The sequence below is a fragment of the Chiroxiphia lanceolata genome, chromosome 7 (assembly GCF_009829145.1).
Source record: "Chiroxiphia lanceolata isolate bChiLan1 chromosome 7, bChiLan1.pri, whole genome shotgun sequence".
Classification (NCBI taxonomy): Eukaryota; Metazoa; Chordata; class Aves; order Passeriformes; family Pipridae; genus Chiroxiphia; species Chiroxiphia lanceolata.
The window spans coordinates 12,617,883-12,642,773 of NC_045643.1; the positions used below are offsets into that span (position 1 = coordinate 12,617,883).

Here is a 24,891-nt window from a genome sequence, read left to right on the forward strand (position 1 = left end):
GGTATTTTTAATCCTAAAAGTTTCACTTCTTTTGTTTTCCTCTGCTACCTATTTCCTCATATCCATGGACTGCTTTTGCACTGTATCCTGCTGTCATGTAGATTGTGTGTGTTTGGGGAATTAGCTAGAAGGTTTATTAAAGATTAATGGAAAGATAAGGCATAGTGAGTGAATTAGAAAAGCAGAGAGGGGTAATCTGCAGATATAAGCAACCTTTACCCTGGTTAGTCCTAGCTGAATTCTGATTTATTTCCTAGCCAAGTTCCCTTTAAAGGTTCTAGAAAACATGGTTTGTTTCCTACCAAGCAGCCAAGTTTCAAGAATGTGGTGTGAGTATCTGTTCTTAGGGGCAGAAAGATTGAAATGCCTGTTTGCCAGTAGATGAAGCATCTTATAACACTATTCTGAAATGAAATCCAATTTAAATCTCTTTTCAGGCTTAACAGAGCCTAGATATTGTGAATGCAGCAGAGTATATACTTGGGCTAATGGCTGGTCTGGGAATGGTTGTCACTTGGAATCCTTTTGGGCGCTGGTAGGGAAGACTTCAACTGTGAGGTTGAAAGAAGAGTAAATTAAGAATTGAAACAAAATGGCCTTAATTTTGGAAACCTACCAAATCCTGGTGAGGTAGTGGTTGCTAGTACTTGGGTCATTAACAAATGCTTGTAATGCAGATGTGAGTGGGCCTGACCTTTAACCAGAGGCAGCAAGCGATGGTATTTGTATGTGCACACAGATGCCTACATGTACCCCAGAAGGTTTCACTGCAGACCAGGGCCCCAGAGACTACAACAAAGTTTGCAAGTCTGTCTATGTGCATTCCTGTGGGGTACATGTTCTTAGAATCCTGGTGTTGTTGGAGGTGTTAGCAGAGGAGATAACTAATTAGTTGCATTCAGATTTAACAGGCAGAAACACTGTGACAACTTGCCTCTTCTGCCTTGCTGGCTACACTTGCTTTTCTTTCCAACACTCTCTGGTGTCATCTGCCCAGTGAGTCATCTGCTGTGCATCCCCCAGAACACCACTGCTCTGTTAAGCAGCTTGTTAGGAAGCAAGTATTCACTCTTGAATTTGCTGGTCTTAGCAGACATAGTACAATGGAAAGATGGATTACTCTTATGTACAGTATAGACCCTCATGGTGCTGTCACAGTCCAGGGTAGTTTCATCCTAAACCTGCTAGAGGTGTGAACTCTCTGCTGACATTCCTAATGGACATGTCACTGGTTTTGTGCACATGTGGACACGGTTCATGCAAGTTGAAGTTAAAAGCTATCCATTCAGATTCAACAGATGTGACTATGGGGCTGCTTTGGTTGAGACTGACAATTTGTTTGGACATAAGTTGACTCAGACAAGACTCTTCCATTTCTTAGGAAAAGTAATTCTTGCTACTTACAGCAGGTAACATATTAATGGGAGCTTTCGAATTGAAAGATTTGAAGTGGCTATTGTGACAATTTCAAAATTCAGATGTTTCATCCGCACAGAGTTAATTAATGTCTTGCCTGATTTTTATGTTAAATAGCAGGATATATATGAGTGTACAAAAATTATTGCAGTGATGACCAGAAAGTTCCAGCTGAACATGAGGAAGACCTTCTTTACTGTGCAGTGACCATGCACTGGAACAGATTGCCCAGAGAGGTTGTGGAGTCTCCCTCATTGGAGATATTCCAGAACTGTCTGGACTTAATCCTGTGCAATGTGCTCGTGGACGATCCTGCGTGAGCAGGGAGTTTGGACCAGATGACCCACTGTGGTCCCTTCCAGCCTCACCCATTCTGTGATTCTGTGATGGTCTTTAATGTAGAAACACTCTTAATCATGGCAATTATTTCATCCTGGTTATACCGACTCCAAAAGATACAGTAAAATAAAAAGGATCTACATAAGGGCAAAAATGAGTGGATGTTAAGGATGGAAATTGTGAGCAAGATAGGAGATTTAAAAAGGCAATGATTTGAACACCTGTTTACATACGAACACGCAGGGAAAAATAATGAAGTGACAAAATATGGGAATTTAAAAGGCTGAGTTGAATTACATTGAATCACTGTGTAAATGCTGTTATTCAAAATATAAGTGGCTTTCATTTGGTTTATCTCCATTTACTTTGGAAGCAAAGTGAGGTAAATTGTATTAAGATCATTTTCATTCTGAATGTGAATCCTGTACAGGGATTTAATGTAGTATAATTTATTCATTTTAACATTGTAGATAAACTAATCTATTAAAATTTAGCTAAAACTTTTATTTACTTCAAATCAGCTTTCCTGACTATCTTTCTGCAGATCAGCCTACAAATAATGTGAAGAACAGCACAGAGAAAGGATGAACAGGAGAGCCCTGTTCTCACAATAATGTGGCACAGGTCATTTAGTGAATATGAGATACACATAAAAAACCTTAATGGAAATGCTTCTTTGCAGAACACAGTGAGCTTGAGGAACTTAATGCCACAGTAATGTCACTGAGGCCAGAAGTTTATAATCTTTGAGAGGATTAAGTATCCATAATAAGAATGTCCACAGTTACACTACATAAAATAAAGAGATTATAAGATTTCAGAATAGACATATTATACTGAGGGGATTAGGAAGATCTCTCCCCTGTTGACAGACGGATCAATGATTTCATCTTCCTCTGATGTATGTAGCACTGATTACAGCCTCTGATAGCATTTTGGGCTAGTGGACTGTCAGTCTAGCAGAAGCATTCCTCATAGGAGAATCTCAGTGTTTCTGTTCAAGTTCTTGCGCATGTAAGGCTCCCTAACAAAGATGTGGAGAATAAAAATAAACTTCAATGAAACAAAAGTTCTGCCTAATTTGAGCCTAGTATATTGTAGATCAGAATGCCTTACAAGAACAAAGAAATTGTTAGGTCTCCTTCACTTTTCCAGGCTTTTAACCCATTCTGTACTTTCATTGCACCTCCTCGATTGAGATGAAGGAGGTGATTGGAAATGCTGTTTCTAGTGTATGCAAAACTTTATGTTGATTTAGACGGTTGTTTATCTGTTCCAATAATAGCAAAGAATGCAAGGAGATGCAGGCTTTTTTTGCTTTTCGCTTGCTGGTTTTTTTCAGAAGTAAAACCTCTTTTCTGGTAACTCAGTCCTTATACAATTACTGAGAAGTGCTCAGTTTAGGTTTATAATATACATCCTCATGAATTCCGAGCCCATCAGTGGTGGTTGCCTTGCCCAGCAGTTGCTTTTTATTCGTTCATGGAAAGGATGGGATGTAGCATCTAACCCACATGCTTGTGCTGGTGAAAGCCAGTAGAGTGCATGTGGCTGTACTGATTGAAAAAAACGGGGTTTGGCTAACATACTTTGGGCTTGCTCTAGGTTTAGAAGTGTTACTGGGTTAGGTACATGACAAACACGCCCCTGCTCTTAGTGGATATAGCTGTGCCTGTAAAAGCATCAGTGCAAATTCAGTTATATCAATGGGAAAGTCTGATGCTGTCATTTGTTTCATTCGGTGATCCGATATAAGCTGTACCAGCTTAAAGTTGTATTTACCGAAGAGGTTTACCCATGTAGCTGTACCAGCAGATCCTTTTAATTTTAGGCAAGCCCTTTTTTTGCTTGAGGGGCAGGAGGTGACAAATGAGAAGAAGAATTAGGTTCTTGGCAGGCCTGACTGTGCTGAGATGACCGAAGATTTGTCTGTCGCAGTTCTCTGTGGGAATTCACTGTGCTCAACAAGGGTAGCAAAATGCCAGGCACATCTGTGCCATGCCTTCCACAGTTCAGAGTTCAGCACTGTGGTAAGAACATTGATTTACATCCCCAGCCTGCCAAGCAAGCGTTGACACAGCGTGTGTGACAGAGATGCAAGTCCTGCAGTGTGTTACTACCAGCATAATAATACCAGATAATTCTGTACAGGAACTATATAAAGATGCTTCTTGGACCATGACATAATGCTGAAAGCCATTCTTATGTCCCAGCTTTATCACCTGTGCCTGATTATCAGTAGTAACTATATTAGCAGAAGAATATGAAAATAGTTCAAGGATAGGAAAACCACACAATATAAATCTTCATAAATATTAAAAAAGATCTGATAGCAAAGCAGCAGTTAAACGGCTTATCTACTTTCCTGTGGCTATGGCTCCTTTATCACAGAATGGGTGAGGTTGGAAGAGGCCACAGAAGGTCATGTGGTACAACCTCCCTGTCAAACAGGTTCATCCCAGAGCACATTGCACTTCAATTATTTCTATCACTTCCTGGAGTTTGCTAACACTGAGCTACCTTTCAACAGAACGGGAAACTTCAGATTCACTGATATTCCATGTGTGTGTAATTCCCCAAAGTGCTGATGGCTCTGATTACAATTAGTGGCAATGGCAAAGATCTTACTGGTGTTTCCTTTTTACCTCAGCTCTGCTGGAGAAGGGAGTTGCTGTCATTCAGAATGGCTCATGGTCAGGCAGAGAGCATGCAGAGCCAGCCAGGGGTGAAGAGCTGCTCATGGGTATTTTGGCAAGTGACAGCCAGGAAGACAAGTTCATCTGAGTTAGGTGTGTGTTTAAGTATTGCAGGCAAAGTCTAGAGATCTAACAAGATTGTTAGTAGGTATTTTTAATAGCAGGACTGGTTTTTGTGCTTCTTGAAACCAAAATTTTCAAATTAAATACATGTGGTGCATTTCCATGTGCATATGTAATCTGGGCCACTTGAGGTAAGTGTGGTTTTTTAGAATGAAACTGTTTCAAACAACCTGGTAGCCGTGCCAGTGGTTCGTAGGAGCTTTTGAGTTGAGATCTCCAGAGATGTTTTAATTTTTTCAGCCCCTAGAAGAAGCAGTAACAATATAAGTTAGCTCTTTTCTAGTGCTTTGTGCTAAGCAGGTTTCTTTTGTTATTATTTTTGCTGTGCAGAATGAAAGGTCCAGTACTGGAGATGAAGGTTAGCAGTGTGAAAGATTGGGTTCTGAACTTGTTGCTGTACTTCACATAAAATGATGATTCAGGAGAGGCAGCTGCATATATCTTAAGGAATAACATCCCAAGGAATCAAATTTCCCAAGAAGCAAAATACTGTCTCAGGGCTACGTGCTTGGATGAGAGAAGAAAATTTTTTTTAGAATTTTTTAAAATATACTTAGTACTCACAGAGGTTTTTTTCAGAGTAACTGTAGCCATTTTCTTGGTATGTTACTTTCTTGTTCTAAAATCCTTCAGAGGACTCCTCAAAGTGCTCTGATCCAGTCCTATGCAAGGCAGGAAAGTTTCTGATTTTGTGGTATCTCTCATGAAATAACATCTTGCTCAGTGGGCATGTGGAGTCAGTTAATATCTCTGCATGCAATTGCCTGCCTAATCTTTAAAAAAAAGAGCGTATATATACTCTCTGCCTGAATGCATATTTGCTTGCATGCTTGTATATTTAGAATCACGTATGTTCTTGAGCTAAGTAAAGTGCTTTCTGTTCTCTACCAGCCAAATTCCTGGTACTCTTTCAACCTTGTTTGATTAAAACAGCCTTTAACCTTTGCTTGAATACCTTTTTCTTAAAACAACCTATAATTCATCCCTGCAACAAGATTAGGAGAACTTGGGGTGTGACAAAATTGACATGTAGCTGCCTGGAAACCTTGGGGGAAGGAGAAAGAGGAAAGACGACTGAAACGCAGTGAGTGTGAGTCTTGTTGCAGAGCTGGCTGTGAAGCTGGCACAGGTGATTTCCAGGTGTGTTCTTTATACTGAGACAATTCCATCTCTTTCTCACTTGTGGCAGCTTGCATCCCGAGACCTGCTGAAATTTCTGGCATTTCTTCATTTCAGTGAAAAGAGTGGGGGAGGGCTTGGAGGGACCTTGTCATCCTCTCTGTCTCCTGCTATAAATTCACTTGAACTGTCACCACGTTGTTTTTCCTCTCCCCCAGCCAATGTAAAACTCCATTTTCACCTTGCCCCCGTCAATGTGTGCTTGTCACAGATTAGCAGCATTTGCTCTTGACCTTATTTTTCCTCCTCTTCCCAGTACCTATTGTAGTTAGTGGCTAATTTGTGGAATATCTGTTTAATACTAAATTAAAGTGCAGCTTATTGAAGGGTTTCGTTTGGAAGGAACATGAACATCAAATGGCTCTGCCGTCAGTGCAGACTGCCTGGTGCAAACAAGCCAAAGGGAGCTTCTGATTTCTGTTTATTCAAACTCTCACTCGTTTCTGCTTTAGTTTGACTTATTTGGTGGTTGGTTTTGTGGGTGTTTTTTCGTTCTTTGCAGTGTTTATCCGCAGGGTTTCCGTTCGGGTTGTTCTCTGCCCTGTGTGGGTGATGAGTTAGCACAGCACAATGTGAGGCTGCATGGTGTTGCTTTGTCTGTGCCAAGGGCAGTGATGGCCAAGTGGTGTCAGAGCCAGCACCCTGTGCTGGTGTCAGCAGAGGGTGAGGGGAGTCCCTGGCCTTGCCTGCTCCTGCCCACCCCAGTGTCACTGTAGCACAGGCTGAACAGGCTTTGGGACAGCTGGGGACCTGCAAAGGGTGTAAAGGGAAGAGGAGGGAGAGGGTGGGGTGGTATCACCCTTGATGCTGAGAGCTGGGATTGTGGCCCATAGCATTCCTATCACAACAAAAGGTGGAGCTCTTATGAAATTAACTGCTTTGTTCTTTTTTAATTTGTTTTACAGCAGCAATGCACAGTGACCGATTCTAGTGTGTGTGCACACAAGTAATAAGAGAACATTCTTCCCTTAAGTCACTTGCAATTTAAACAAACAAGACAGGCAATCTGAAAGGGATGACTGGGAGTCAAAATGGAGCAAGGAAAGCTGAGCAGACCAGTATACTGCTCAAAAGATGGGGCAGACCTGAGATCTGATATCTGCCTCCCTGGGACTTTTACCTCATGATCATCCTTCCTTCTTCCATTTCCCTTTCCTCTGAACTAAAGATTAATTGTGCATTGAAATCATAACAAGTATTCGTGGTGTTAAGAATCTGGCCAACGGAAGAGAAAAAATCCTCAAGGAAATTAGCAGTCCACAGGCATTGTCTGTTCCCTAGATATAAATGACTAGGAACTTCCCAGCCAGGGAATGTTTTCCCTCTATTTTCTCTGCAACTTGCATTATCCTTAGCTAAGCATATTGTAGCATGCTCACCTCCAAGTCTGTTTTCATCACAGAAATCCTGACCCCGCTGAAATCTGTCATGGGGCAGAGATTCCATTTACCCTTTGCACTTAAGTGCCTAATTTCCACATTTAATGAATGCAAAAAATACCTGCTTGTTCTCCAGTGAACAAATAGGTAAAGGCAACCGTTGTATCTTTCCTGCACCCCAACCTGCTTTTGCTCTTTCTGGCTTGTGACACAGATCACCTGTGACAGAGAAGAGAATTTGTCAGAAAATGGTTTCTGAAACAGGTGGTGCAATGTAAGGATAGGAAGTTGAGTGTAAAACAAAGATAGCTGACTGTAGCAAAAGAGATCTAAGGTAGGCTTTAGGAACAACTTTCCAGTTGTTCTGAGCACTGGACTGTTGTAGGATCTCTGTGGTGAGAGGTTTTAAAGCAAGTCAGACAGTCGTTTCTCAGTTGGTTGTGCTGCAGGGTGAGGAACAAACTGGAGATTTCTAAAGGTGTTTTTTCTATCCCTATTTTCTTAGGTCATTGGTAGTTCCTTCAAAAACATATTTCTCATCTGTCCTGGAGGTGAAGAAAGATTATGAAACAATTAGTCCTCCTCCACAAAGCTTCCACTAGTGGAATTTGGAGGGTAGTGAGCATCCAAGTGGTGAATCCAAGACAGTCTGTTCAGGATATTTTATTTGCCATTTCATTCAATCCAGGAAGCATATTTTCTGTGGTGCTCTGAAATCTAGGCAAACCTGGAGCTTACTTCTGAACTTGTTAGCAAAAGGCCTGATTCAGACTAGCTGTTTCTGGACAGGTAGGAAGAAAACAACTGAGAGGAGGCAGAAGCCTTGTCTTTAGAGGATGGTGGAAAGCTGTGCATGATTGTTGACTGCTTCTTCAGATAGCTTCCTTCTGCCAGACGTGCTTGTGACATTATTCCTGATAATTAAAGTACTTTCTACCTCTTCAATGTACATAATTGGGGATGGTGAATGAGTTTCATGTCTACCACCCCTTCTATTTTCTCAGTGCCTCTTGGCCTTTTCATGTCTCTTCGGCATTGCGTCAGTGCCTCCTGGCAAATTCTGTCTGTGTCTGCCTCTCAGATAGAGCCAAGTGTACGTCTGGCCTTGAGAAATAATCATAAATTTTGTTCTGTCAGGAGGAGAGGCCAGGCCAATCTAGTTGAGATTTGAACCTGTAGTTCAAGGTGTTTTAGGGATTTCATATCACTTAACCCATCCCCTCCAGGCGTCACTTGTGTCTGACATGTAAATCAGACTGGAGGAATAAGAGGAACAGGTTGCTTAGTGCTTCAGAAGAAGGTTATGAGGTAAACCTGTGTCTTTAAAGAGAGTGCCTTCTAATAAATGTTATCTGCAGAGAAATACACCAGCCCCTGCATAAGTAGTTAATGTTACTGCTTCAGTGTTGGCTCATAAAACAACTTTATCGCCTCTATGACGATAATGATTAACAAGCTGATTTACAAGGGTGGGGTCACAAAGCCATTTGGCAAATTTAGCTTGTCTCACAGTGGCAGTGATACAAAACCTGAATTTTACAGTATTTTCACCACTTTACCTGGAATACTTAACGCTGGTGGCCAGGCTCTTAAGCAGAGCAGTAGGAGCAGGTGCTCCTTTATGAGGATAATAACTGGCGTTTCCTACAGTGCTTCTGATACATGAGGAAAGTACAGGTCCCAGTCTAAGGATTCAGAAGCATCAGGGACATTTCTAGTTCCCCTCTCAGTGTTTATTCCCTGATCATGTAGCCACAGTGAAATGACAGTGTTCCTAGACACACTGTTACATGATGCCTATGGTTGTTGACTGGCCCTTGTGCCGTAGCTGGCAGAATATCTACCCACAGATGTGTGCAGATTTATCTTCCTTTTCTTAGATTCTGTATAGCTTCTGTTAAAATATCCTTCATCTGTTGATTCTTGGATCTTATAAGGATTTTTTTTTTTAAAACTGTGTCAGATTGTACATTCATTATATGGTACAAATTACTCAGACTAGCAAATTTAATCCAAAAGTTATTTTAATCGAGAAACCGTTTATGTGGTTTTAACATACTGTGACACTGTTCAGAATTTAGACTTCTTAACCTTGGCAGTTTCTCATCGAGCAGAACAGTGTATCCAAAAGCTCAACAAGGCATATTCCCTTTACTGTCTGTCTTGACAGTCCTGATGTAGGTGATCAAAGGTATTTATGATCTCCATGCTACGTAAACATCTACTGCACTTTTAGAAGTTGGTAAAAATGCACAGACAGGGTAGGAGATTTGATGATTCTCACTCAAATTCACAACATAGACTCCTGCAGGGATGGAGATCTTACTCATTACCTTTTGCATCTTAGCTAGTATTGCTGGCAGGAGCCCTGCCCTCAAAACAAACACTCACTGCCCTGAGAAATGTCTGAAAACTGTACTGTTTTTTCTCTCCTGTCCAGAAAGTTCATCACATCTGATAGATTTCAGTATTGATTTATGTGACCATGATGCAGAGGTTGGGTATTTCTGTGGACCTGATCTAATAGGTGGGCAGAAGGCTATGGAGGTGTTAATTGAAGTAATAGTGGGTTACAGCTAACTAATTTGTCCTTTTTCTACACATCTCTCCTCTAGTTCCCCCTAAAGTTGTGATATTATCTCTTTGGAAATGACACAGTGTGAGTTTGGAGGGGACTTCTGTGCTTACCTTGTCTAATCAATATTTGATTGCTTTTCGGTTAGGCATGGTCAGAGGCTTCTATTAATGTCTTTCTAATTTGAACAACTGTCAGGGACTGGAACAAACTCTAACTAATTCTGTAATAAGGTTTTTTCATGCCTGGTTTTTGATCTTGCTCTGTTTTCCAAACAGAAAGCTATTACAAGCCTTTAGGTTACCATCTTTCTGGGTTAAAATTCTCAACAGACTTCAGAAGTTCTGCCACTGTTCCCTTGGCCACTTTTCTAGTTTGGTTTTTAATATGAAAACATATTTTGCAACACCATGTTCACTACATCGCTCTCCCATGGGACTGGTTTGTGCAACCCTCCTTCGTGCTGGTAAGTAGGTTCTCATACAAGGAGTCCTTGTTGACTGTAAAGAAAAGACAAAGTGACTTGACTTCTCTGCTGTGTGTATTGGGCTGGGGGTTTGTGCTGCACAGTGGCAAGGCAAGGGCTGGGAAGTGGAGGCCTTCAGAGGTGGACTTCGATCAGCATTGTGCTTGGCCTGGAGAGCTGGGATGAGAGATGGAGTCAGGACAGAGCTGTACCTCAGTATGTGTTGGACTCAGTCCCCTCAGTATGAGGGGACTGCCTCTCCTCCAGTGCTGGGCAGTGTCATGGGCTCAGAAATGTGTTGTGAAGGTAGGACACAGGGATACTAGTGAGAGTCCCCTGGGCAACACCTGCTGCTTCTGGAACCTGTCTGTGAATAATGGCCCTGTTTTGTGCATAGTGGGCCACTGAGGAGGATTTCTCCGGCTTGGAGGTCTATGGCCTTTCCAGTTCTTATTCTCTGGAGACAGATGGCTGCCCGCTTGTTTCTGAAAACATCCCCTTGATAGAGTAACTATGAGTAACTTTAAATAGAAGGATCACAAAACCTCTGGGGGCCAGCAGCCCTCCTGACAAGTAGTTAAACTTTGACTGATCACACATTGCCCTCATAATCATATTAATATCATGTATCAAAGAGATTTCGACTTGTACCCTAGCCCCTGCTCCTTCCTTTTAGCTTCTCTGTCTTCCTGCTGGATCAGGAAAAACATAACCCAGTGCATGTGTGTCCTGTCTTCCCACTGCACAAGCCTCTTGCAGCCTTTGCTAACATTGGCTTGTCCTCTGGTGTTCAGCAGTTCCTGTATTTCCCCCCACACACACCTCGCTCATTCAGAGCATACTTGTTTCTTTGGAATTATACTACTCCCCAACTCAACAGTAGCACAAAGATATACTGAGAAGAAAGTTTGATTTACCTTTATTCATAACTTTGACTTGTATGAAAAGCCTCTGTTCTAGAAAGCATGTAAAATAATTGTCCCAATACCCCTTTGGCATGTGTTCAGATACTTTACTTCAAATACTCCTTTAGTTTCTCCCAGTGCTGCAGACAAGTCTGCCTTCCCCTCTTGCTCTTCAATACAACTTCAGCTTTCCCAAGCCAGGTGCAGGAGGCTGGGCAGTGGGGCAGGTGGCTGCTGCTGCTGGATTTCCTAGTTTCTCCTCTCCCTTCCCTGGCAGCCCAGGACACAGATGCTCTCTGCAGTGTGGGCAGGGAGCCGGTGTGGGAGGCTCCTCCAGAACACAGTTTGTCCCATTTAAGGTGGGGGATATGTGGCAGTTACTGTAAAAAGCAGTGTTTGTTTTATGGTTTAAATTGTAAGTGCTTTGAGGGCAGGGCCTGGCTTTTATGTGTGTACATGTGGGTGTGTATTTTTATACAGTTCTTAACATGAGACACACAGTTAGGAGCTGCAGCGTGCAAAGCCATGGCTTTCTGTCCTGTGGTAGCTCAGAGAAGTGTTTTTCCAGATACAGAGAGATGGACAATGATTCTGATCTGAACACTGGGACTATTAAGAAACACAGCTTGCTTTGGACCTCTGGACACAACTGTTTTCCTTTTGTTATCACTGGGTAGTGCACCCCAATATATTCCAGGTGCAGCAGTGATAAGCTAACTGTAGGAACATGGCTCTGTGTCCAAAATTATGTTGGGATGTGTTCCTTGATCAGTTTAGGAAGAGAAAGCTGCATTGTACCCTTCATCAATTGATGACTAGGATGCCATCATTAATCACCCCTCATCCTTAATTTTTGACAACAAAACAATTGCTTGCACTACAAAGACTTTGGATTAGAAAACAGACCTTGCTCTTCATGTGTGCTGTAGTAGAAGAGAATCTGAACTCAGCAAAATTTTAATTTGTTTTAAGCTTCATGCCTTTTTTTTGAGAGATAGGAATATATTTTTAAGCCTTTGTTAGATGCATGCTGAGGCTGTATTATATTACTGGGATAAGTCAATGGTGAAATTTTTGGTTTCTTTTCCTCTGGCATACTCTTAACTTAGTTTTGTCCTAAATTACCACATTTCTTCTGAAATGTGATGTATTCTTCTGCAGCTCATAGTGTGTGATTTCACAGTTTCTCTATTTTGTAAACTTATTTTGTAAGTTTATTTTGTAAACTGAAATGTCCTTAGGAAAGGTTCAGGTCAAAGCTTAGGAGTGACTCCAGCAGTGAGAACAGACGTATGCTGGATTAGACTGCATGGGGGCTGTGAAATCTCAGTCACTGAAAGGCCTTAGTAACAGGTACAGCTGTAAAGAATGACAAAAATATTACTGGCTCTGCCAAGATGGCCTCTTGAGGTCTTTTTGTTTCCTCAGATAATTTCCATGATATTTGGATAATTTGATTAACACTCTTCTATTCTTTTAATCGCTTGTGTTTCCTTGAAACTTAACATCAGATTCTAGCATCAGCTGGGAGAACATCCTGAGGGTCTTCCACTGTGGTTCTGGGATGTCTAAACTGACTGACCCTCGGCCCCTGGCTGTCACAGGAGAAGTTCTGACAGCTTTAATTACATGCCCTATGCTCCTTTTCCCAAGCCAGAGAACACTCACTGTGGAACTCTTACCATGAAACTCCTACTGGGGACAGCAAGTAGATATCTTCCTTTCTGCTTTCCCAGGGTCAATGGAGATGAGGATTTTATCCTTATCAGCTGCAAACACGAATGAGAGAAGACTGCAAGGAAAAGTCATATCCTGTGCACAGCCTTGAGGTCTCTGATGAAACAAAATAGCACAAAATTTACAGATGCTAAAAACAGTGATAACATTGGTTTGATGCTACATCGTGTCTTCCTTCTATAATACAGTAAAATAGCCTGTAATTCACATTGCAAAATTGGCATGCATGGCTCTTTGAAGGTATCATCTTCGCTGTATGTCTGCAGTGGCCAGAGTTACAAGCCCACCCACGAGAGTGCTACGACAAGCCATACAAATAAATAACCAGGGGCAAATAACACCAGCTCTTCAAGGGCAGCTGTCCACTCAATATATCTTGCTTAGGTTGTGAACTCTTCAGCATAGGAAACCTTTTGTGCCTCACACAGTCTTAAATTCACCCACGGTGCTTAGGAAGGAATAGATCATGTTAATTTTGTTTGTTACATTATATAAAATGCTATTTCAGCTCAGTGACTTTTAAATCTTTGCTGACAGTGACATTAGTACAGACTTGTAGAGTTTGTTTGCAGCTGTGTCTTCAGTCTGGCATTTTAAGCTGAGCACTTGTGGCCTGAGGTGGCTGCTGTAGCATGAAAATTCTTTGGAAAATATGTATGTATTGTGATTTATTTATCTTTGTATGAGTATTTCATCTGTTAGTGCTAAATGGATTTTTGGAGGGTGACTATAGCAGTGTCACTACCTGTGTGGCTTCACTGTTTCTTTCTTCCTGTTTATTGAATACTGGCAGCTTTTGTGTCTTTCCCCTGCTCCCAACTTGTTTGGCTTTCAGACCCTCTCTAATTCAGGAGTCTGCAAGCAAAAAATTTCTTCCTTCAAAATGAAAAACAAAACCCAGCATAGAGGAGCTAAATTAGCTTCTGACCATCTGTTAGAAGGTTAGTAATACCACTGCCTTGAACTATGGCTTCACTTTCGTATTTCACGCAGCAGCTTCTCTGCATTGTTTATATTGTGGTTGAAGGGGATCTTCCTATACCAGGATGCAATAGGAACGTCATTTTTCCTCTGACATGAGCAGATGTCCTATCTGCAGTACTAGCAATAACATTGCTGCTTCCTGTTGTTGCAGGTGTTGTTAGCAGGCTGGAGCTGAAGGCAAAGAGGGGGCACATTTCAGCCAGTGCCATTCAGTGCCATCAACGCCAGTGCTACCTGTGCACCTCCTTTTCCAGGTGTACTCTTTAGCAGTGACTATCTTATGTAGCAGGCAGGGAGTTTTCCTGGAACACAAATTTATTTCCTTTCTATCGTACATTTGTTTCCAAACTCTGTTGTTCTTCTCTGCCTTGACCTCTGTGCTTTCTCTAGATTTGTTTACACTAAATCCAAATTACATGTGGTGTATTACCATATTTAGGGAAGGGGTGCCTGCACTGAATCTGGCACATATTTAAGTGTAAATCTCCCCTCTCTTAGGTTTCAAGGCACAGCCTTGTGCAAGTCTTCAGTCAGCAATTAGTGCATTCTTTTTCCTTTTTACAGGAGTTTGCTGTCAAATCCAGTGACACATTTCTATCACTAATCTGGCAAGCTGCCATTCAGACCACAGGAAGCCCAGGAGAGAAGAATATACACTTAGGGCCTTATTCCATGTTCATTATTCCCTATAGCTGCAGAATTCCTTAAAGTCTCTAGAAGTTTGATCTGAATGGAAAGTATTTTGCCTGAATAGCACCCCTTATTGAGGCATTGTCACCAAGTCACAAATTTAGATGAGTGTTGTGGCTAGCAGTTTAATCTATATGGCTTGGCTGGTTTTTTTCACACCAACACGGGGAGTGCTAATCACTTCTAATGGTCTAGCCAGGGTTGTCTGGCAGTGAGGGACTTCTCGATTTGAGAGCTGGACACTGAAGGGAAAAAAACCCACTTCCTCTTCAAGACTTTAACTGAGAATTTATTCCTTTTGGCAAGGAACAGAATGTTGTATTTGAATGATTTTCAAAGGGAAACACAGTCCTACTAAAGGAGGAAAACCAGGGTTCTGTTCACAAAATATATGCAAAAAACTTGTGCTTTGGAGGAAAAGAAACAAAGACAAAACTGCCATCTGTGCATAAAAAATAAAAGAAGTGCAAATGGTAAATGTAAGGCAGTATTCTCATATCTGTCAGTTAGAGATAATGGGGAAGCCTTAAACTCTTTTCCTGTTTACTTCTTTGTGCCTTATTATATGAATCTGTTGTTGTACTTAAAATGACTACTAATATTTTATGTTATTGCCATGTAGAGACTTTAAAAGAGATTGTAAATTAGTTTTCATGTTCAGATCATTGCAGGTTCATTGGCTACTATTATCACTTGTGATTTCGTGGAGCTGTAATTGTTGGGAAGTAACTTTCCTATTGTTTTTGCGAGCATCACCTATAATTTCTATAAAAATAAATATTGTCTCAGTCCTTCAGGGCATTCTAGTAATTTTTGGGGGGTTCATTCAATACTGTCTTCTCATTCCAGGTTATTGAAGGAAAGCTGGCTCCTTTCTTGGGGAAGGTGATCAAGTTTGCCACCTCTCATGTGTACAGCTGCAGCCTTTGTAGCCAAAAGGGTTTCATCTGTGAGATTTGCAACAATGGAGAAATCCTTTACCCCTTTGAGGACATTTCTACAAGCAGGTACTCTACTGCAGTGGTGTCAATCATACACTTGATTCACCTTATGCATCAAACCCTTGCGGATTCTTGGCCTCCTGACCTGATACGTAGATAACTAGGGACTGGATTCCACTGGGGCACATTCCTGGGCAGGTGCAGCGGATCACTGGTCCAGGGAGGCCACCTTGAGCAGACCTGGAAATAAATGAGAAGCCCTGTAGGTCTCAGAACAGCTCTTCAAAAGGGGAAGAGTCCCAGTAGCATCACACAGCGTGATTTATCCAAAAGTCTTCTGAGTTTGCAGAGTGTCCTGAAAAGCCAAATGGCTTCTCTGGAGTGATCACAGACATCTTTTTGGTCTCTGGTATCACTGGGCCCATAATGTACTGGGATTGTCCATTATAAAACGATCACCATCTGTTCTGAAATGTTCCCTCCATGAAATGTTATAGCTAATGCTCTGCTGTCTCCATATGCTTACTCCTCTGTGCCTGTGTATGCAAGATTTAATTTTTTTTTAATGACATTGCTATTCTCAGGTGGCTACAAAGTAAGTATAACTGTATGCCAGTCCTAAACTATACAGAAGAACCTTTATTTCACATTATGTAGAGTGCTGGATGCCAGGTCAGGGACAGGAGTCACATGAAAAACCTAAAAGCAAGATGCAGGAAACCAAAATAGACTTGGAAACAGCAATGTTACTACTCTTTTTCAATAGTGTCTTGGATTTTGAATAAAAGAGATGGGGTTTTTCACCCTTAACAGAAAGACAGTGTATCTGACAGCACAGCATTCCTCCACAGATAAGTACTTTTTGGCTGTTTCAAATATAGTAGTTTTCTCCAGAGTTCATTTGAAGGAAAAAAAATTGAAAACATTTTTTCCAATTGAAAACTGGAAACAATCAGGACCAACCTGTTAAAAGGGTTTATTAAGAATCTGATTCCCCTGTGTGTGCAAAGATGTTAAATTACAAGTAACCAAGAAATACTCTTCAAGGATTTTTCAGTCTAATCTGAGTTTCAAAGACTGTTTGCCCATTTTATTTCCAGAGTCTTATTCTAAAGAATGCACTGACAAAGCAGTGGACATAAACTAGACAAGGTGTGCAGCTGAGCTCTATAAACAATTTTAAGAAAGAATGTATCTAGGGTGCATGGCAAGATAGGCTGAGTTAAAAAGAAAGAGACTAAGATAGCATAAAACATAAGATGTCTGTTGAGACTGTATAAAAGGCGATTGAAAATATTCCCAAAAGATTGATGAGAATGTGTAAGAACATTTGGGAAGACAGGTTTACTTTAGAATTTGATTTGTCTGGGGGATTTTTGTTCCCAAAAAAATTGTTGGGTCCCGCCCTTCAGCTGAGATCAGACATACCTTGCAATTACAGAGTTTAAAACCTTCTGGAATCAAATAGTATTTGTCAGCAGTTCAAGCCAACAGAAGCTGCTCTAGTTCCTGCTTTTATGTGAATTAGAAGTCAGAAAGGACTTTTGTTCATGTTTCACAAATGTGAAGTTGTGGTTCATGTCATGCCAAAGACAGCAGTCTTTGTTAATGATTTTAATTAAAACACAATCAGCATGACAGGTTTTCCAATATTTCTCTTTCTGATTTTGTCAGAGATCATCCTGCTTACTCCTTTTGTACTCCTTATCACTAGAACTTGTTTTTTTCCCCAGCATTTTCCATTTGCCTTCCTCGTTAGTTTTCTTATCGCATTACTACTCGTGTGTGCACGTGCACCTATGTGAAACTAAGCAGATTATTTCTGTTCCATATTTTTGCTCTGGAGACAAGTTATGCCAACAGAGGAGTTTGTATGTTTTACTGTGCAGCTGCATCAGCTGCAAAGCAGTGAGGGAGAATGCCAGGTAGAGGGGTTTTTTGTTTGCTTCTGTCTCTTGAAGATGAGGGAGGTTTCTGAGGTAGGTGTGCTGACCTAAGACAGGTGTAGGGTGAGGAGGCTAATTAGAAACAGGTAATGTACAGAGTAACCTGTGGCAGATGGAATGGCAAGCTGCAAAAGGTTCATGTGAAGACTTGCAATTATACCTGAAAATTCTGGTGACATGTTCAGCTTTCCTTGCCAATTAAGTGTCGTACAGAGCTCTGAGTAAACAGCTCAGATTTGTGATTTAGTTGTACTACTCTGAGTCCTGAATGTACAGTGAGAATTGACTACAACTCCCTTTCTCCATCCTGGTTTTCTGGAATTGCTGTCTACAGCACAGTATTCACATTTTGTGCTCAATACTAGACTGCCAAAGTACCCTGGCTGAAGCTGCTGAGTTAAGGAGGGAAGAGCAGTTGAGCTCTGAAGGCAGTTTTTCCTTGCTTTTAAATGATGCTTGTTCACTTTTGAACATGCTATTAACTCTACCAGCAAACTGGGCTGTAGGGTTAGAAATATTCAAAAGTGGGTGCGTGACAGATTTTGCAGACTTCAGCTCTTTACTGAATATTTGAAAAGTGAAGCCTCCTTGTATGGAGAGTGTGTGTCTATGTCTGTGTTGAGGTGGCATTTGTTTTTCTGGCTACCTCCCTGACCTTTCCTGCTCTTTGGAGAGAAGAGTGACAGCTGTCAGAGTGGTCAGTGCAATTCCAAGGTGTTTCTCAGCTGGCTGTTAACTTTTCATCTTCATAATCTCTTAGGTCAGCTTTGAGGTGAAGAGATTGTTTCTCTCCAAAATATTCTCAGGAGTTTCTGGATCAGTCTTCAGTAGGAATTTATGAAGGATGGGTCTTCTCTAGATAGATGCAGCTGAGAGAAAAAGAGGGCCCCTCTTGAGGGCTGGAGTTTCTCTTTGGTCTGGTTATTTGCTTGAGTCATTTTTGTCAGTCCTTGGGCAAACAGAGTGAATACCTGGGTTATGCACTCCTCAGGGCTTGAATACACATATATTACATACCCTTCTCTCACTAATCAGTGTGACACATTCCTTTGTTGGCAAACGGTTCCAAAACAAACACAATCAGTTCATTTAATTAGCGGGTCTGTGGGCTGTGCTTGGCAGGCTCTTTACATCCTGCTCAACAATACAGCACAACAGTTTGCTGCCTTGAATGTAAGGGTGGGCTCACAAAGTCATAAGCTTTCTAATGATATTTCCTTTCTGTGGCTTTTCTTGGGAGGTGGCCATTCTGCAGAGATCTTAATGAAAGCTGTGACTCGGTAGTTAAACAGTTTCTTAAAAATTGTCTCATGTTTTTGATGTCTCTTCCAGTCAGGTTGATTGTTCGGTCCTCCGTTTCCCTCTTTTCTGTCTTACCCATATTTATATAAATCTTAATCAGGGTTCTTTCTAAATTTCACAATTTCACCATCTATTGGAAGGCCTTTAAATCGTGAGAACTATATTTAAAGCCTCCTGAGTTAATTGCACATTTCACGGAGCAAATTGCCAGCTAATGTAAACTCCCACAGCTCTGCTTTTGCTGCAGCCCTGGCAACTTAAACGAACATCTATGAGCATCTACCTTCTATTTATTTCTAGGACTGAATTTGCCCTGGGCTTAAATTTAGCGAATAAACATATAAAATTATTCTATTATATCACTTATTTTATATTTACAAGTGTTGTGAAATGACTTTAAATATCCGTGGCTCTAAATGGGCTTGTTAGAACTATCCTTGCCCATTAGTTAGCAACCAGGCACTTCCCCTCAAGTTGTTCTCATATTGCTTATTCTTCATTAATGTGGTGAAAAGTTTTTGGTTTTTCATCCTAAAATTAAAACAAAAAACCAAAACAACAGAAGTAAAAAGACAAGGTCTGTGTAGTGGCACTGTTGTCTATAATATATGGCTAGTTTTGTTTTACAACTTAGAACAATTTTTAACAACTTTAAATCTTAGAGAATACTGAGAAAATTATCTTTGGAATGAGAATAAAAGCTCATTAAGAAGCATTTTCTGTCCCATTAGATAATTAAGCAATTATAGTTCTGATTAAGATTATTATGTGTTACCCAGTTAATAAAGTTTTGGTCTTGTCTGAGTGTTGTCATGCTAGTAACTACTTTGACAGGCAATTTGTTGTGTTTTGCTGGTAAAGCTACTTGCTTGGTTAAGAACAATTTAGTCCATTCCTTGCCTTTTATGTGCTGACTGTCGATGTACGTGAACCATGGAGAGTCGCTCTTTTGTGTTCGTATTCATTTATCAAGGCTAAACTGTTTTCACTTTGCTAAGTTAATTTGTTCTGCAGATCAGTTAAGACGTGTAGACCTTTTAAGATACAAACCAGAAGGCCCAAGTTTAAAATAGACGTGCCACAGAACAGGCTTGACTGTATCAACCAGCTTGGATGCCTCTATAATCTTTGGCCACCATCCTGATAAGACCTATGAATGTACTTAACTTTGCACATAGTGACAAGTCTTACTAAAGGCTCTGAGGCTGTGCATGCCCAAGTCTTTGCAAGGTTACAGCTCTCTGTGTTATGAATGCTTTGTCACTGGACAGAAGCAGCTTTGAGCAATTGGGAGAACGTTAAAGATAAATATTAGGTGGAGAGACTGAAATAGAGCATTTCCAGGAAGTACCTTGGCACAGGCCAAAGGCATCATGTCATTTTCCCTCTTGCTTTGATTAGTTTGTCTTATGCTAGAAAGCCTTTCCCCAAGCCCAGTTCACCTGAGTTGTGCTAGTGGTTTAGTACCTAATTTTTTAGCTAATCGGATGTTAGTAGTTGGTTCAAAGCACCCTGAAGTGATCTGCTCAGCACTTTCTTTAAAGAAACATAGGTGTCTAAGTAGATGTTCTCTTGGTAATTTAATTTCAGCCGAATATGTCAAAACGGGTCAAAATTTTCTGGCCCACATAATCTTATTTTTATTTGTGCAGGGTAGCACAGTAATGTTTTCTGGAATATGTAAAAAGAAAGTGATAAAATATACTGGCTTTTTCATCAAGCATTGTGTTTGGCAACTGAATTAGTTTAGAGGTTGGTTTTTCCTGCCTCGTGTCAGAGTGTTTTTTAAGTAGAACATTCAGTCTAAAGGCAGATACTTATTTCAAGTACAAAGGTCTCTGCAGTGCTGCCTTATGCTCTTCTCCCCTGGCTGGCCATGGCAACCATCTTGTTTTCAGTTTCTATTTTGCAGCTTCCCTGCTGTGCCTTCTTCCTCACTCTAGATATTTCCATCTTGCCAGTCAAGACCTTTTAATTCTTTCTCCTCCTTTCTCATGCAAATTCCCCTTTTAAGATAGACTTCTCCATCTCCTAAATGTGGTTCCTTGTAGACCAGGTGACAGCTTTTCAATTGCTTTTTAGCTCATGAAAGCAAATACTGTCAATTCTTAAGTGCTCAGAAATTCTAAGATTACCTTGGGAATTTGTTGTTTATGTATTTATTTCTTTAAATGTTAAGTTTCTTTTTTCCATCTTGGGTCCAGGTAGACATGCCTTCAGCATTAATGAAGAGTTATGAAGTCTGGTTGCCTTTGCCTTTCTCTTTTATTGAAAGCAAAATCCTGGCTTAGTCGCGGGACTTTTAGACTTGAGGCTGACAGAAAAATGCAAAATAATAGAATCATGCAAAAAAATTATAATAGTTGAGGGCAGTATGTTAATATTACTGTTAATAGTATTGCATTTAGATCTTCAACCACCACTTTGTGAATGTGAATTCATTGATAACAGGAGAGGTAGAGGGGCGAAGTCCAGTTCTTGATGTGGCAGCCAGCAGAGGCAGAGAATATATGCCTGAGTAATGTAAACATGTGAATCTCTGTGGCTTTTCAGCCTCTCCAGTGGTTTACAGGTAATGGATCTATCATATGTAGGGCTTTTCCCCTTTCCAAAGTAAATTAGCTTCACTGACTGAAGTGTAATCGTATGACTTTCAGCTTAAGAGTTTTAATACTGATTTTTATGTCCCTTTATTGATTTCTTGGGAGCTGCTGTTTACAGGCCGCATTACTTGGCTTGGGATCTCTGAGCTTTATTAAACAACTAGCAAAGCACAGTGCTGAGGTCAACAGGAGTCCTTAGTTCTGCTTGGATAAAAATATGGAAATATATGTAGATAAGTATGGCATAAATCCTGGAAGCCACAGCTGGGGAGAAGCTGGGGACATGCTTCCCTCCTTGGTCAGGAGTGACGCAGCTCTGCGAAGAGGGGTCTGGGAGCTGCAGTTCCCATTGTTCCTGCTTGACCCTGCTGCCATGCTGCAGTGCAGTACCTCAGCCTGTGTACACAACTGTGTAGTTATTTAGCTCCACAAACCCACTACACACGGGAGAAGAGCACGTGGTTAATTCAAGCTGTTCTTGTTCAGCTGTAGCCTGTAGCAAATTGTTCTTGGAGCACCCAAAATGAAGGCCTGCTCTGGGGTTTCTCTGGAGGTAGCAATGGAGAAGTTGACATTGAAGGTCCCCTCCACTGGTGCAGCACTGGTGGTTTTCCCTCCCCTCCAGTGAGCTGCCCGCTTTTCTCCTCATTTGTGAGGCTTTAATAAATCTCTGTCTGCTTTGCTCATCCACTGGGTGCAATTGACCTTAGCAGTGAGTGCTGGCATGACAGGATGAGGGGCAAGAGACAGCACAGACGGGTGAGCCAAGATAGGGGCTTATTCACTCATCCTCCCTACTGCCTGGAGTGCTTCTCCAGCACCTCAGTCTAACCTGTGCTGGGTAAAAAGGAGCAGACCCTGGTCCAGCAGTTTTCATGCAGGGACACTGGGTAGTGTGTTGTTCAGCCACCCTGGGGTGGCATTATTAAAGCAGCAGCAGTGGTTGGTGTTAATAGATGTTGTGTCAGGCTGTGTTTAGGCTGGCCCCTGCAGCTGTTCTAGAGTGCAAGCCATGGCTGCTGTAGTTAGGAGCCCCATCAGTGCAGGCTGGAGGTCACTGTACACCCCTTGCTGGCTGCCATCTCTATAACCAGCTCACCCCTCTGCGTTGGTTCCCCCAGCACAGGAGCTGCACCAATGCTTCACAATCACAGCTCTTTCCATTGTTTCTGCATCCTCCGGGGCCAGCCCAGGACCCAGCCGTGCCATTATAAATGAGGAGTGTCTTCAGGCTCTGCTGGCTTATCAAGGGTAACCCCTTCTGATGAACAGGTGTACGGAAAGGAAAACTGTGATTGTGCTTTGAATCACTGCTGGTTCCTTGAACACTGAATTTAGAGGGAATTTCAGATATATAATAATTTGAGGGACTGGGTAGTGGGCCCTTTTTTGTTTCATCTTCAGAGGCAAAGTTTTCAAAAACAAGTCTGAAGTATTAATAGTTTTTAAGTATAGTATATTAAAAAAACCCCACAACCGTGTCTGGTGAAGACCATGTGTCATACAAGGCATTATCTTAACAAGCTCCTTATAGGGACAAATCAATGTCATATTAGTGCCAACTTGCTTCCATTCATTTACTAGGTGGGCGTCCCTCCCTAGGCAGGCTCCTTGCATTGGTTCCTAGGCAACTGGAATAATACTGCTGCACGTGTGTGTCAGGCATTGATTGCCTTTGGGGCTTTTTTTGTGTTGTAAGTGAACACAGGCTAGTCCATTTTCCTTTTCTTTGTGTTCTGCTAAAGTCTCTGAGAGTTTTGAAGGGCACGTCTGTGATATTCACAGCTGAGCAATTCAGAAATACTTGCAGACAGGCACATGTGCATAGTGTGGGATGGTGATCACGCTGGAATCCCTAGGCAAGGCTTACCTCAGCTACTGTGGCTTGCTCTTTTTGGGGTTTTTTAATAGCCAAGTTACAGGGATTTCAGTATTTTGGATGCTTGATGAATATTTAGCATCCTCTAAGGAAAATGAATGAACAACACCATTTTATCTTGCTTTTACTCTGCATGGAAGGAAAGAAAAAACTGAAGAGTTCTAGTCAGTGAAGGGATTTGATTACTGAAATTAATTTCAAGGGATCGCTCGCTTGACCAAATGTGTGCAAAGTCTGGCACAAAGCAAGTGGGTTTTTTAAATGAAAAAATGAAAGTTAATATATAAAATTACAAGAGAAAGGGTGGTGGGTGAATATGGCACTGCAGTGAGACAGGGCAGCTCTTTGCCTTTCTCAGCTCTGCTAAGAGCTTGTACCTGACCTTGAGCAAGCCAGTTCACCTCTCACTTCTCATTTGTGAGGTAGGAATGGTGCTGTATTTGCCATTCACTGTTTGTTCATTTCAGGAATGAGCAGCATAACTATGAACTGCTTTGATTCCCTAATTGGTGTGTGGAAGCCAGACAGGTACAGCCCATGTGCATGGTACCGAAGGTGTCCTAATAAACCTTGTTAGTCTCAGTAGCTTCATCCGAACACAGTCACACTGATCAGTCTGTCAACAGGTAACGTTCCTAGGAGACAAAAATCCTGTCTTTCAGATGACATCCTGGGCCATCTGTTGATCATCTCTGCTTTGGTGAAAGGTCTTTGAAGCTTCTTTGTGTTGCACCCCTCTCTTTGGGCACCTGATCCTGCCCATGGGCGCTTATGTGGTGGTACAGTACAGAGGAGAAATATGAGTATAATCAATTGGTTGTACAGCATCTAGAATTACTTGAGCCATAATCCTGTGAAACATACATGGAAAGCATGAAAACAACATACCAGAATTCAATTTACAAAATATTGTTATGTATATATTTCAAATGCTCAGACTTGATGGAAGATACTAACATCGGCACTTCCTCAGCATACAAGGAATGATTATATGCTTTTAATGTAGAAAGGCTTTTCTTTTGTAACTAGTAATGATAATAATAAGAGCATTATAATGCCTGTCTGGCTGTGGACAGCTTTGCCCTTTCTCTTATGCTTTCCAGTGTAATAGAAATTATTTAGAGGATTGAATAATTCTCTGCATTTTTGTTACTCTGGTGTTCAAACAAGTAGAACATCCTTAAAACATAAGTCTCAACAGAAATTGAGTTAGGTCAGGAAAGAGAGAAAAAAGAGAGAAAACACCAAAATAGAGAGGAATCTATTTCAGCTGCCTTCTTAGAAGACTGAAGTCTGTATGAAAACAACGTGCAATGTTCACTAATTCTTCAAATACTGTTTGAAAAATAGGAAGATGCTATTAATGTGCAGTATCACAATATCATTCATTAAAGAAGGAAACATGAAAGGCCTGAATGGCTACGGGCTCATCAGCTTATTATCAGGAGTGTATAGAATTCTCACAAAAGATGGAGGGACTTTTTGGCCTCTAGACAAAGAAGAAGTCAGGAGTCAGAAATAATACCTGAACTGTGAATTACCTATGACAACAACAAGGGTTAAGGGAAAGATAAGTAAGTGTAGTGAACTATTAAGTGAGCCTTTTATAGGCTGCAAAATATATTTTATTTCTCCAGAGAAATAAAATAATTTTGAAATACTGAGGCTTGAAAACAACAGTAAAAAACCCCTGTGAATCTCAATGTGGAGATTAAGAAGCACTCTGTTTGT

At 41.1% G+C, this 24,891-nt stretch overlaps 1 protein-coding gene across 1 annotated transcript in view; it reads left to right on the top strand.

Moving 5' to 3' along the window:
* PLEKHM3 (pleckstrin homology domain containing M3) overlaps window positions 1-24,891 on the top strand; it is an 86,809-nt gene that overhangs the window by 53,203 nt on the left and 8,715 nt on the right. Inside the window, exon 7 of the mRNA XM_032694070.1 lies at window positions 15,339-15,496. Within this exon, the coding sequence (XP_032549961.1) occupies window positions 15,339-15,496 (158 nt within the window). The remainder of the gene's footprint in view (window positions 1-15,338; window positions 15,497-24,891) is intronic.